The sequence below is a fragment of the Colobus angolensis genome, unplaced genomic scaffold (genome assembly GCF_000951035.1).
Source record: "Colobus angolensis palliatus isolate OR3802 unplaced genomic scaffold, Cang.pa_1.0 Scaffold38, whole genome shotgun sequence".
In the NCBI taxonomy this organism is placed as follows: Eukaryota; Metazoa; Chordata; class Mammalia; order Primates; family Cercopithecidae; genus Colobus; species Colobus angolensis.
Window position 1 is genome coordinate 8334041 of NW_012117154.1, and position 14378 is coordinate 8348418.

The following is a 14378-nucleotide window of genomic DNA, read 5'->3' on the forward strand; positions in this document are numbered from 1 at the left end:
GAGGCATGTGGACCAGTCTCCAGTGCCCAGCCATGCCGGGTTTCCAGGAGACATATGTTGTAGGTGCTCTGGTCAAGGTTTACGCTTTCGTTCACATCTGACCCTCGAACATTCCCACTGGGCATTTTTTTTTTTTTTGAGACAGAGTCTTCCTCAGTCGCCCAGGCTGGAGTGCAGTGGTATGGTCTCGGCTCACTGCAAGCTCCGCCTCCTGGGTTCCTGCCATTCTCCTGCCTCAGCCTCCCAAGTAGCTGAGACTACAGGCGCCCGCTGCCTCGCCCAGCTGATTTTTTGCATTTTTAGTAGAGACGGGGTTTCACCGTGTTAGCCAGGATGGTCTCGATCTCCTGACCTCGTGATCCACCCGTCTCGGCCTCCCAAAGTGCTGGGATTACAGGCTTGAGCCACTGCGCCCGGCCCCCCACTGGGCATTTTATACTTGGGTCTGCCAGGCTGATGGGCTTCCTTTCCCGTTGTATTTTCTCACTGTCACGGCAGGGGTACAGGTAGGGGCTGCTGGGTGCAGTGACTTTGTCTCTCATCTAGCCCTTTGGTGAGCGTGGCCCGGGACAGTCACTCTGATCCTAGGTGTACAATCATGTCACCTACAGATACCACAAATTCACACCACATTTCAATTTCTTGGCATGTGACTTCAGCCAAGGTGCAAACACAGAGTAAGCCTCTTGTCTTCAGTAAAGCTCCCAGGCGTCTGGGCAGTGCGACTGACTGCGTCCCCATCAGACTCTGAAATCCAGAAGAGGCTGGAAGGACATTGGGAGATGCTGGTAGTTCCTGGTCAGAACCAGCCACAGGCTGTACTGGGCTCAGGCCCTGGGACAGAGGAGCTTGCCTGTGACGGTCTCTGCCCCAGGGTTAGGGCCAGCCCTGCCCGGTGACCTCCTGAGCATAGGACAGCTTTGCCAACCCCGAGTGTCCTCCACTCACCACACAACCCTCACTCCACACCTGCCTCTCCAAGGTGGAGGCGCCTCCCCACCCTGAGACCCTGACCTGCACCCGCCCCTCTCAGGACACCTGACCAGGGTTCCAGGGGACAGCAGTCCAGACCCAAAGGCCAGTCCCCAAGCCTTGTCCTCCTAATGACTTGACTGTCCAGAGGCCTTGCTGGAATGTTATGTTTCCTTCTCAGGGGAGGAGAGGTCCTCCCTCTCCTCCTACCCTTGGCAGACATCAAGATCTCAGAAAATCCCAGAGCCCACCAGGAAGCACTGCCCTCAAGCACATTTTCCCAGTACAGGCACCTCGTCCTAGCTCTCCTGATTGCAGCCACACCAGCCCACCCTATGAGGTCCCTGCAGACAGAGGCTGGACATCCCCCAGGTCCCACACCGGGCACAGTCACGGGACCTGCCAGGTGGAAGTGACCAGGTCAGCCCCAGAGAGGCCGCACCCTCCCTCCTGGTGTTCCCGGGGACAGGCTCAGCCAGGGGTGCAGGCCCTGCCCAGGACCAGCCAAGTGTTAGGAGCAGAGTGAGGACAAGTCATGGCAAGGGAAGCCGAAATAATGAGGGTCCTTCCGGCTCCAAACACCAACACAGAAGGGGAGGGCGTTGCTGAGTCTCCTGCTGGGAAAAACAGGCCCTGGGCATATAAAAGCTCCAGCAGCCAACAGGCTCAGACACACACTCACTCACACACTCACTCATTCACACACTCACTCATTCACACACCTCCCCCAGCTCACCTCCTCCCCACCCCAGCATGGCCGTGTCCACCATGTCCGTCTGCTCCAGCACCTGCACCGACTCCTGGCAGGTGGACGACTGCCCAGAGAGCTGCTGCGAGCCCCCCTGCTGTGCCCCCAGCTGCTGCACCCCGGCCCCCTGCCTGACCCTGGTCTGCACCCCAGTGAGCTGTGTATCCAGCCCCTGCTGCCAGGTGGCCTGTGAGCCCAGCCCCTGCCAATCAGGCTGCGCCAGCTCCTGCACGCCCTCGTGCTGCCAGCAGTCTAGCTGCCAGTCGGCTTGCTGCACCTCCTCCCCCTGCCAGCAGGCCTGCTGCATGCCTGTCTGCTGCAAGCCTGTGTGCTGTGTGCCCACCTGCTCTGAGCCTTCCTCTTCATGCTGCCAGCAGTCTAGCTGCCAGCCAGTTTGCTGCACCTCCTCCCCATACCAGCAGGTGTGCTGCGTGCCCGTCTGCTGCAAGCCCATCTGCTGCGTGCCCACCTGCTCTGAGGATTCCTCTTCATGCTGCCAGCAGTCTAACTGCCAAACAGCTTGCTGCACCTCCTCCCCATGTCAGCAGTCCTCCTGTGTGCCCATCTGCTCCAAGCCTGTCTGCTGCAAGTCTGTCTGCTGCAAGTCCGTCTGCTGTGTGCCTGTCTGCTCTGGGGCTTCTACTTCATGCTGCCAGCAGTCTAGCTGCCAGCCGGCTTGCTGCACCACCTCCTGCTGTAGACCCTCCTCCTCTGTGTCCCTCCTCTGCCGCCCCGTGTGCAGGCCCGCCTGCTGCATGCCCGTCTCCTCCTGCTGTGCCCCCGCCTCCTCCTGCCAGCCCAGCTCCTGCTACCCGGCCTCCTGCGTGTCCCTCCTCTGCCGCCCCACATGCTCCCGCCCGGCCTGCTACAGCCTCTGCTCTGGCCAGAAGTCCAGCTGCTGATGGAGCTGAATGTCATCCAGAGTCCCTTCCCACCTGGGGCTGACCTCCCAGCGGTCCCAGCCAGCTCCTCCCTCTCTGGCATTGACACCCTCAGAATATGGGGCAGGCCCTTTGTCTTAGGGACCAGGATGCTCCCCCCGTCCTTCCCAGATGCTGGCTGCATGGGGGACCCCGGCTGCTTCCACAGACCCAAGTTCTGCAGAACTAACCCCCAGCAGGCCTGGTTCCACCCTGGGCAGTCGCCCCTCTGAGTTCTAATAAAGCCGCCTCTGTCTCACACCAACCTCTGTCCTGTCTGTGGACCACCGGGGGGCACAGGGTGAGGTGGGAAGTGATGCCACCCCTGACTGCAGGGAGAGTCCTGACCCCCAGCAGGCCTGGTTCCACCCCTCTGTCTCTGTCGACCTCTGATCCCGTCTGTGGACCCCCGAGGGGCATTGGATGAAGCAGGAAACAATGCGCCTGGTGCTGGCCTCTGTGAACCCTGAAGGCCAGGCTCCCTCTTAGCCCTATGGGCCCCCAGTCCCAGCACGTGGCCTTCCAGCCCATCTTAGGGAAGTTGCCTCTGGAACCAAGGCCAGGAGTTTTGGGACAAAGTGGACCCTGGCAGCAGATCTGGGCCCCTGAGCCACATTCACCCTCCCCAGCTCCATGGCTGCCCCCCAGGACTAGGGTAGCCCACCCAGGGCCTGGCTCCACCCAGCAGCCTCACCCCTGTTGTCACCCCGGGGAGACCAGCTATGGACCACAGTGCCCGTCCCTGCAGCCCTCGTCTCCTCCACAGTAAGACATGGGACCACCCCTCCCCCAGGACTTGAGCCCAGCAGCCTGGGGTTCTTCATGGGGTTCTTGAATACCCATTGCTCAGGCATCACTGGTGAGAGCACAGATGGGCAGGGACCATGGCACCCACTAACCAAGCCTGCGGCCCCCCTGCCCCATGCAGCCTCGCCTAGAGATTCAGGGTCCTGGCTCCCTCCTGGTCCCGTGGTCCTGAACTCTGACCCCGAGGACCCTGTCCCCACACCCCCAACCTCCCAGGTCTCTCCCAAATAGCCCTTAGCTCTGCCTGCCACCCTCTGCCCCAGATGCCACACTGGGCGAGTGGTACGAGCTGCCACACTCTTTCCACCAGGTCGCTGTGCACATTCGAGAGACCAGGTCCGGCTCCAGAAAATGACCTTTGCATGTCAATGCCAGAGGCCTCCAGCCCCAGCATTGGGACCTCCCGGAGTCCCGTCTGACAGCGTTCACTGTGGTCAGCACAGTCACCTCCCTCACTCCCCTCGAGGCAGACCACCCAGGACAGCCAGCAGAAGCCGTTTCCAGGGCTGGAGGCCAAACTGACAAAGCCTTGTCCACCTCCTTGGAAGCAAAGCCAGGTCCCCATGAAAGGACAAATAGGGCCTCCAGGGACAGAGATGTTTGCTTCCTGCCCTGGTTCTCCGGGTAGCTGGCGGGGGCCGAGCCTTCATCCTAGGGTTCCAGGGCCATCCTAGGGAGGGGCTCCCCACACATGCGTGTCTGAGCCCCACCTCGCTGTGCCCACTGATGGCCTCAGGTGAGAACAGAGAGCCAGGAGGAGGGCCCAGGGCTGGCTCTCTGACCTCCTCCACATTTGTCATTGTCCCTACCTGCCCTTGTCCGAGGCACCAGAAGGACCCAGCCTGTCTGGCCATCCCCAGGGAGGATACCTCCTGGTGGGGGGGTCTCAGCCCTGACCCCTGCTCTGGGTCCCCATTCGATGTTCTGCCTCATCAGAGCTTCAACCCCCAGTGAAGGCACCTTGGAAAACAGATCCTCAAAATGTCACTCACTGTGTGACCCTGTGACCCTGTCAGTCTAGTTCTAGGCATCTACCTCGGAGGAGTGAAACAAACATCCACACACAGATTTGTGTGCCCATGTACACAGCACCACTGACAGTAGCCAAGAAGTGGAAAGAGCCCAAATGTCCATCAGAGGATGAACGGACAAGCAAAACACAGCCTGTCCACACAAGCAAAACGCAGCCCATTCCCATGCGGAATATTATTCAGCCATGAAAACAGATCAAATACTGACACAGGCTACAACATGCATGAGCCTTGAAAGCATGATGCTCAGCGAGAGGCCACATGTAGTGGGATTCTATTTGTATGAAAGACTCAGAACAGGCAAATCCACAGAGAAAGGAAGAAGATGAGTGGGTGACCAAGGCTGGGGGAGGGGCTCATGAGGAGAGACTGCTTATGGGTGTGGTTTTTGGAGTGGGAATGTTATAAAATTACATATTGCTGATGGCTGAGAATCCCTGGGAATTTACTAAAAACCAATGGACTGTGCACCTGCAGTGGGTGAACTCCATGGCTTGCGAATTTTCTCTCAGTCAATGTGTTAAAAACAAATAGCCTCAGCCCTCCATTTGGGATGGCCACTGGCCAATGCCTCCACCTCCCCTTCATCCAAATAAAAATGAATGGTGCCAGAGCAGTGGTAGAAAACGGAGGCATGCCATTCACAGACCAGGTCAGTAAGGATTTTCTGGGAAAGGCAAGACAAAAAGATCAGGTTCTATTGACTTTAAATCCAACAGAAAGAAAGGCAGAAGAAGGACTCTGAAGACAAAGGAGTTTTCCCGGAGACCCTAGCAAAGGGACCATATATGAGGATGGCTGTGGGCACTCAGTGGTCTTTAGCTGATGGGTGGAGTTCTGAAGAAGAGCCATTCCTTGCCCTGCAACCAGCAGGAGAACCAGGAAGGGTGGGGCTGGCCCAGGAGACTCCCAGCCTAGGTCCCAAGCTGGAGAGGAAGAGGCCACACCCCAGGAAGCTCTGGATGCCAAGATAAACTGGAGCCCCCACGTCCAATCAGCGATGAACAAGGCCCCCCTCATCAGAGCCCCAGCATCAGCTCTGGGTACAGAATATGTGTATCTATGTGCAGCAAACCTTTCAGCAATGAATGCCAAACAATCTCGACCCTCACTTAAAAATGTGAACAACAAGTAAGGGTCCTCAGACATGTGAGGAAATCACAGCATGACAGAGACGCAAAGTCGGAACAAATGATGATGCAGATGCGAGGAAACAAAGGGGCTGTCAGTCCATGAAACAAGAGCAGGGTGCTACCAAAAAGGAGGAGGAAGAGGAGAAAGGAAAACACCCCAAGTTCCAGGAGACTGAAAGCGCAACACTCTAAACACACGTGAAACTCAGTGATGGTCTCTGCATAATAGACCCTGAAAGCAGAATTGCTGATACAGTGACCCCAGTTCAGGCAAGGATCGACCCAGACCCAAAGCAGAAGGACAGAGATAAAGCCAAGAAGAGCCTGAGATCTGAGTGGGAAGAGACCAGGAGACCCAGGGTCTGTGATCCTAACCAGGGATCACAGTGGGGAGAAAATCCAAGAATGGAAGAAAATCATCAAACCCATATGGGAATAAAAGTTCCTTTAACTAAAGGAAGATGGGACCAAGGGGATGAACACAGCTAATGACAGTGTTGGGGGAGGGGTCTGGTGAAATGAATGAAGTACAAGAAAGAGACAATAGTGCCAGGTTCTAGACAAAGGAAAAGCTTCACAAGAAGATCAAAGTTATGCAAATATGAGACCCATTGGTGGCCCAGCCTCTACCAAGGTGGAGGGAAGAAATTCTGCACCTAGACTCTGCTGTGGCAGGTGTCAGCAGGAAGGCCGTTCTTAAACAACAGGGATCTGGATAGTTTACCACCCATGATGCTTTCTGAAACTTTTACTAAGCAATCTCCAACAAGAAGAAACATGACCCCCTCTTTCCAAACATCCACAAAAATCCATAGACGTCCATCAATGAAAATCTAAATAAAATAAAAATAAAGTCTAATAAAAATAAGCAGACATGAAAGATGGAAAAAGAAGTATGCTCACGGATTCAGAGATTTTCCTTTTTCAGTATAAGAAAATAGTATGGGTGTATTTATCCTAAAATTTGGAAATATAAATGAAATGTACTGTGTTCTACAAAATATAAATTACCTACACTGAGTAACAAAACAAAAAATTTAATACAATGATATCCAGGAAAATATGGAAGTGGTATTGAAAAAGGTCATTCTTCAGAAGGCAGACTCAGATGTTTCAAAGGTGTATACCATCAGTCTTCAATATAAAGACTTTTCTGTGATACTTGAAATATTCCAGAGATCAGAAGAAGCCAGAGGTCCTCTGGATTGCTCTAGTACGACTGGTGACACCCTGATGCCAAAATCAGGAGCAACAGTGGGAAAGATAGGACTGTAGACCAATGTCATTTTAAAAAAATAATGTAAGAGATCAGGGCTGGGCGCGGTGGCTCAAGCCTGTAATCCCAGCACTCTGGGAGGCCGAGACGGGTGGATCACGAGGTCAGGAGATCAAGACCATCCTGGCTAACACGGTGAAACCCCATCTCTACTAAAAATACAAAAACTAGCCGGGCGAGGTGGCGGGCGCCTGTAGTCCCAGCCACTCCGGAGGCTGAGGCAGGAGAATGGCGTAAAACCTGGGAGGCGGAGCTTGCAGTGAGCTGAGATCTGGCCACTGCACTCCAGCCCGGGCGAAAGAGCAAGACTCTCTCTCAAAAAAAAATAATAATAATGTAAGAGATTCTATGAGTCCACATTAACAAACTAAGCCACTATGTATAGCCATTATGGGAAGCAGTATGGAAGTTCCTCAAAAAATTAAAAATGGAACTACCATGTGATGAGCAATCCCACTTCTGTGTATTTATACAAGACAAATTAAAGCCAGATCTCAGATACCTGCACTGCCATGCTAACTACAGCACTCTTCACAACAGCCAAGATACGGAAGCAACCTAAGTGCCCATCAACAGATGAGTGGATAAAGAAAATGTGGTGTATATGCACGATGGAATACGACTCAGCCACAGAAAGGAGGGAGATCCTGTCATCTGTGGCAAGATGGATGAACTTGCAGACACTATGCTAGGTGAAGTGACCCAGGCCACCGAAAGACAAAGACTGCAGATCTCGCTTATATGTGGAATCTAAAAAAGCCAAGTTCACCAAAGCAGAGAGTAGAGTGGTGGTTCCAGGGGCTGGGGGTGCAGGGAGTGGGGACACGCTGGTGACACGATACAGGTTCAGCTGTGCAGGATAAGTCAGTTTCGGAAACCTCATGTGCAGCATGAGGACAGTTGACTGTAACACAGAATGCAACATAGTAACACTGAAATCTTCTAAGAGTCCATTTTAAATGTCTCATCACAAAGTAAAGGTAACTATGTGGAGTGATGGACATATTAATTAGCTTGACCCTGGTAATCATCACACAATGTGTGATCAAGATGTCATGCTATACACCTTGAATTTATATAATTCTTGTTTGTCAATTATATCACAATAAAGCTGGGGAAAAAGGGATAATAAGCCATTATCAAGCAATGTTTATCTTAGATAGCTCAAGTTACAAATGATATCATTATACTAATAACATAGAAGCAGAAAAGCCACTGGAACTCTCAGTAGATTAATACATACATACACACACACACACACACACACACACACGAATAAACTCATTCCTTCCTTAAAAGCCTGAGGCAAAATTCACCATAAACTAAAGTAGGAAAACACTGCACACGCCAGATCAAGGCTGTGCTACAAACTAGCAAATATTGGCTTAGTGCGGAGGGAGGCACTTCTGTTAACTTTGGAAACAAGACCAGCGGGCTGCTGTCATCGCATCTCCAGCGTTGTGCTGGGCAGCCAGCCACGACAAAAGGGAGTCAAATAAAACAAAAGACTACGTTTTAGAAAAGAAGAATCCAAATGTGTGTCACTTGCAGAAGACCCGGCTGTGGGCCACCCTGCCCTGCAGACTCACGTACCCTCCTGGCACCTCCCTCCTCCAACCAGGGCCATTTAATCCCTGCCACTCAGCTCACTCAGATCCCCCAGAATGTCTGCTTGATTTAAGAAACGGTTTGGGCCGGGCGTGGTGGCTCACGCCTGTAATGCCAGGCGTGATCATGAGGTCAGGAGATGGAGACCATCCTGGCTAACATGGCGAAACCCGGTCTCTACTAAAAATGCAAAAAATTAGCCGGGCGTGGCAGCAGGCGCCTGTAGTCCCAGCTACTCAGGAGGCTGAGGCAGGAGAATGGCTTGAACTCGGGAGGCGGAGCTGGCAGTGAGCTGAGATAGTGCCACTGCACTCCAGCTGGGGTGACAGAGCAAGACTCTGTCTCAAAAAAAAAAAAAAAAAAAGAACTGGTTTGATCATTTGACTGTCCACAGAAGCTGCCCTGCTGGCCCCCCGTGGAAAGTTCCATGATCCAAAAAGTCATGTCTCCAATGAGTGCAGGGCTCCAAAGTTGTACCTCATGTTGTGGCTGACATAAAAAGACCACATGTGCACTGTGTGTGTCCGTAGTGCACCCACTAATATGATGTCATCCTAGACTTCCTGGCTTTCCTATCATCTCCTAAAAGCAGCACCAAGTCCTTCAGTCCCAGAAAGTGGATTAAGCACACAGTTCTCACACGTCCGTACTAATAATCACTGAAAGGATATTTAACGAGTTATTTAAAAAAAAAGAAATCAAAATTATTTAACAATAAAGAGAGGCTCAGTAGGATCTTTCATATATTTGTAGAAAAGACAAACAGACAGAAACAGGTTAGGGAGTAAATTGGAGCAGGACACTAATACACTGGAATAAAATAGTCTTTTATTCAGAAAGCTGAATGAACTGCCACCAATGGGTAGACTTTATCTGATGTCCAATGAAACAAGGAAAAAACATTTAAAAACTCAAAATAACATCATCAGAGTGAATGGGTAATATATTTCTTTCATCACTAGATGAAAACAAAAAGTCATAAAAAGAGAGACCAGGAAAGATGAAATTATTATTAAAAATGGAAAAACACTTCTGAGATGTCTTTATATTGAAAGGCTCAATAAGTTCTAACCACAGAAAGTAAAATAATGCATAAGCCTAGAAACAAAAATGTGACATTTTAGAATAATAAAAAGAAACCCAAATGCTCCCAGAGAGTTAAGGAAAGAGAGAGAGAAACGGAAAAACGACCAATGACCAGCATCAGACTGTCATCAGCAGCACTGGACATCACAAAGAAATGGTGACATTTGTTCACCATTTTGAGGAAAAGTAATTTAAGACCAGAATTTTATACCCAGCTAAACTATCATTATAAATGTGAGGATAAAGTTGATATATTTTCAGACAAGCAAGGAATCTTAAAATGTATGTCCTAAAATCACCACATATGAAAAAGTACTTGATCTTTTACCAAGGCAAAATGAAAATTCAAAGTATACAGAGTGCAGCTTCAAATAAAACAAAGAGAGGACTCTGAGGATGGCATGGAAGAGCTGAAGAGACAAAGATAAAGTGTGGATCCACCAGATGCTGAATCTCTGAATCGCTGAGCATTCTCCTTACAAAGTGTGAGGGATTGAAGGGAGGGCCACTTAGCTTCCTTTTTTTTTTTTTTTTTTTGAGAAAGAGTCTCGCTCTGTCACCCAGGCTGGAGTGCAATGGTGTGATCTCAGCACACTGCAACCTCTGCCTGCTGGGTTCAAGCAATTCTCCTGCCTCAGCCTCCTGAGTAACTGGGACTACAGGCACATTCCACCATGCTTGACTAATTTTTTGTATTTTCAGTAGAGACAGGGTTTCACCATGCTGGCCAGGCTGGTCTCAAACTCCTACCTCGCGATCCATCCACCTCAGCTTCCCAAAGTGCTGGGATTACAGGCATGAGTCACCATGCTTGGCCAGCTTCCTCTTATCCTCTGTGCCATTTTTATTTCATATGAAGTGCACATTTTTCTCCATGTTTATGTTTTAAGATGCTAAAAGTAATAAAATATATCTAATCAGTCCAGAAACAGGATAGGTGGAACCAGAATTGCCCCCTTTGGAGAAACGTTCATCTCTAAAACCTCAACTCAACAAAAGCTTTCTTGAAATATTTTCCACCACATTTCTGGGGCCAAAATAAAAACCGATGAAGAAAGAGAGCCCTGCAACATACACACAAGTTTAATGAGGGAAAAACAAAGAGATAAACCAGCACAAATGACACATCTCCAGCCACCAGCTCTAAACACCAACAAGGAAGAGAAGCTTCTGGAGCCTCCTGTCAGGACAACACACGCCAGGGAGGGATTTAAAAGTCCCACAGCCCTGAGCAGCTCACTCACTCGCTCACTCACACACTCACTCACTCACTCACACCTCCCCCAGCTCACCTCCTCCCACCCCAGCATGGCCGCGTCCACGATGTCCGTCTGCTCCAGCGCTTACTCTGACTCCTGGCAGGTGGACGACTGCCCAGAGAGCTGCTGCGAGTCCCCGTGCTGTGCCCCCAGCTGCTGCACCCCGGCCTCCTGCCTGACCCTGGTCTGCACCCCAGTGAGCTGTGTGTCCAGCCCCTGCTGCCAGGCGGCCTGTGAGCCCAGCCCCTGCCAATCAGGCTGCACCAGCTCCTGCACACCCTCGTGCTGCCAGCAGTCTAGCTGTCAGCCGGCTTGCTGCACCTCCTCCCCCTGCCAGCAGTCTAGCTGCCAGCAGTCTAGCTGCCAGCCGGCTTGCTGCACCTCCTCCCCCTGCCAGCAATCCTGCTGTGTGCCCATCTGCTGCAAGCCCGTCTACTGCAAGCCCGTCTGCTGTGTGCCCGTCTGCTATGGGGCTGCTTCTTCATGCTGCCAGCAATCTAGCTGCCAGCCAGCTTGCTGTACCTCTTCCTCCTGCCAGCAGGCCTGCTGTGTGCCTGTCTGCTGCAAGTCTGTCTACTGTCTGCCTGTCTGCTCTGGGGCTTCCACTTCATGCTGCCAGCAGTCTAGCTGCCAGCCGACTTGCTGTACCACCTCCTGCTGCAGACCCTCCTCCTCTGTGTCCCTTATCTGCCGCCCCATGTGCAGGTCCACCTGCTGTGCGCCCGCCTCCTCCTGCCAGCCCAGCTGCTGCCACCCAGCCTCCTGTGTGTCCCTCCTCTGCCGCCCTGTGTGCTCCCGCCCGGCCTGCTGAGGCCTCTGCTCAGGCGAGAAGTCCAGCTGCTGAGTGCTCAATCCTCGCTCATCTACTGACTGTGTCTTTGCTGTCAAGCAGGATTCTCCAGTCTCAGGAGCCCCTGGAGTCCTTAGAATCCACCAGCTCCATCAGTAGCCACATAGTTGCTGCCTGAAGGGGATTTTGAGCACATCACACTTCCCTCCTCCCTCTCTGGGAAGAGACAACCCACAAATCCCTCAGCAGGGGGACTGTGGCCTTCTGGAGCCCCCTTCTCCAAATGTGTTGTTTGCACCCAATGTGACAAAGAATTGCTCTAATCAATAAATTCTTGAGTCAGGAAATACGGGCTGGTGTGTACTTTCTGCTCTTCCCCTGAGCCCCTTTGCCTACGCCAAATTTGGGGTGTGGGACCACTGTCCTGTTGAAGGCAGACAGGACAATGTCTCTCATTCTGAGATCAAACACCCAAGAGACAGCAGGATTTGAAAGCAGATGTGATCATCTCCACACCCTTCCTGCAGCCGAAGCCACGCCCTGCTCACAGGGAATGAGCCTCCAAGCTGAGCCAGGGAGGGGAGCAGAGCTGAGCGGTCTCGGCCTCTGGTGAGCTTTGGGCCACCTGCCCACGCCTGTCCCCTGCCAGTCCAAGCTAAAGCTGAGTTGGGCAGAAGAAGAAATCCCGTTCAGTTGGGACCTGAGAGCCCCCGGCACCCTGCTGGCCTCCTGGTGTGTGGGCCGTGGAGAAGGTGCCCACACAGAGGGCTTCCCCGAGAGCCTGAGGGCCACCCTGTGTGCTCTGAAGCACCAGCAATTCCGTGGACCCCAAGAGGAGTTCTGGGGTCACTCGGACATCACTCATCCTACTCAGGGTTTAAGGCCTGGGTGAGGAGACAGAGCAAAAAGACACCTTATCGATGAACCCTTAGGACAGTGGGAGAAGGATAAGGCTGTAGTCTCAGTGGACCGCTAGCACTGGAGAGTGACGAGGGCACCAGTGAGACGAGCCAGGTCAGCACCTCCTCAGGAGGCTGGGAGGGCCCAGGGAAGAGGCAACAGAACAAAAACCCTGAGGGAACCTTTAACCAGAAAGTAGCTGAATTTAAACCTGCAATGACTCACAAATCTCTGTTTGCCAGAGTTTATTCCACCCATGTCCATTACTTGCTTATTCAAATATTAAGCAAAATACGATCATCCCCATAAATAAGTGGACAAAGGCCTTCATAGACCCTTCAGAGCACAAAGAGTTAAAAAAGACGGGGAGACGCTTCCACCTCACCATTAACCAAAGGTACAGGGGAGTCTAAGGTACAGGGGAGTCGGCACAGGGGACACCAACATTGCTGAGGCCGAGCCACTGTGCAGCCAGCGGGCAGACACACCCAGGGCCGCGGCCTCCAGGGCACGATAGCCTCTGAGCCTCCTGATGGCTCCTGAGGGGAAAGCCAGGGACAGCCCCAGCAGGGCACAGCTTGTGACACCTGGGCCCCTGTGCTGTGTGTGGCAGCTGACACGCAGGTCTGCTGGTGGCCGTGTGTCCATGCACCTGTCTGAGCCCACACGGTCAAGCTGCCGTGTCAGACGCAGAGGAGAGACTAGGAGGGCAGCGGCCGGGCCCCCTCCCTTGTGAACCTGCGTGAAGGTATTCACAGCGCAGCGACAGCTCCGAGCGCCCCTCCCAGCCGTGAGCGAGATGCAGGACCCACTGAGTCAGGGGCAGTTTCTGCCTTCAAAGGCATCCCGTGAAACCACAGGAAACCACAAAGCCCCCTCCACTGCCTGCTGGACAGAGCCGGACAGCCCCTGGGGACAGGGGGAGGGTGTCTGTAAGGCGAGGACATGGCCAGTGCATGCCCGTCAGGGTGTGATCAGGGACCCTCCAGCCTGCAGGCGCCCTCGCCCAGTTGTAACGGTGAGAGCGCAGCCCCTGTGCGAGGCTGCTGGCCTGGGAGGAGGGACGAGCAGCGGTCTGTGGAGGGGGGCACCTCTAAGGAGTCCTCTTGGACCTCACATGCTTGTCAACACAGGGCATCCTGGTAACGGAAGTTTCTAGATATGGGCCTCTCAGTGGGAGGTGTACACTGGCCAGTGCTCCTCTTAGCTGATTTCTTGGTTCCCAAAAGGCTCCCCTGGTACCCACGTGTGCCAACCACCCCCTTCTACTGAGGACAGCACCCCCTCCAGGCAAATCCCACTCACACCCAGGACACGCCCACACCCTTTCTCCTGTGTGACCCACACTCATGCCCCAGGGACCAAGCTGGCTCTATCAGGGCAGCCCTTGGGTTTTGGGGCCAGGCTTCCCATTCCTGGAATAAGCCCCGGCATCCCCCACGCAGGACTCCCTCCTTCTGCAACAGCCTCAGTGCCTGGATAGGAGCTGGGCCACCCTCAGGCCCAGTGCTGGACCTTGCTGTGTGTGCAGCGGGCTCGGGCTGTGTCCTGACGAGACCCAGCCATGCAGATTCTCAGTGGACTCTTCCTTCCCAAGGAACCACGATGAAAGATGCCACAGCCCACGGACACACAGAGGAGCCCGGGCTGCTCTCAGGGCTTTGCACCGACCCCTTTCCTGGGCTGATTAGTGTCCCCTTGTCCCCTTAAAAAAAGACATGTTGGTTCAGACGTGGCGGCGCGTACCTGTCGTCCCAGCACCACGGGAGGCCGAGGAGGGAGGATCACTTGAGCCCGGGGGTTCGAGAGCAGCCCAGGCAACACAGTGAGGCTCCATCTCTACAAAAA

General features: G+C 53.1%; 2 protein-coding genes across 4 annotated transcripts; both read left to right on the plus strand.

Moving 5' to 3' along the window:
- The first annotated feature begins 1725 nt into the window (after positions 1-1725).
- On the plus strand, positions 1726-2622 carry LOC105520422 (keratin-associated protein 10-3). 3 transcript variants are annotated; one of them, XM_011954150.1, is made up of 2 exons: positions 1726-2475; positions 2590-2622. In XM_011954150.1, exons 1-2 carry the CDS (start codon positions 1726-1728, stop codon positions 2620-2622), a joined length of 783 nt encoding a protein of 260 aa, XP_011809540.1. The 3 variants fall into 3 exon arrangements, with proteins under 3 accessions (XP_011809540.1, XP_011809541.1, XP_011809539.1); XM_011954151.1 differs by having other exon boundaries at positions 1726-2055; positions 2296-2622; XM_011954149.1 differs by having other exon boundaries at positions 1726-2046; positions 2143-2622.
- Positions 2623-10847: 8225 nt separating this feature from the next.
- Positions 10848-11977, plus strand: LOC105520421 (keratin-associated protein 10-1-like). Its single transcript, XM_011954147.1, has one exon. It carries the CDS (start codon positions 10890-10892, stop codon positions 11649-11651), a length of 762 nt encoding a protein of 253 aa, XP_011809537.1. The 5' UTR covers positions 10848-10889; the 3' UTR covers positions 11652-11977.
- The last annotated feature ends 2401 nt before the right edge of the window (positions 11978-14378 follow it).

Bases quoted from the DNA above. Each gene is read 5' to 3' on its own strand.
- LOC105520422 (XM_011954149.1), top strand. From the start codon at position 1,726: ATGGCCGTGTCCACCATGTCCGTCTGCTCCAGCACCTGCACCGACTCC. The intron at 2,047-2,142 runs GTGTGCTGTGTG...CCATACCAGCAG, and splicing joins TGCCTGTCTGCTGCAAGCCT to GTGTGCTGCGTGCCCGTCTG.
- LOC105520421 (XM_011954147.1), top strand. From the start codon at position 10,890: ATGGCCGCGTCCACGATGTCCGTCTGCTCCAGCGCTTACTCTGACTCC.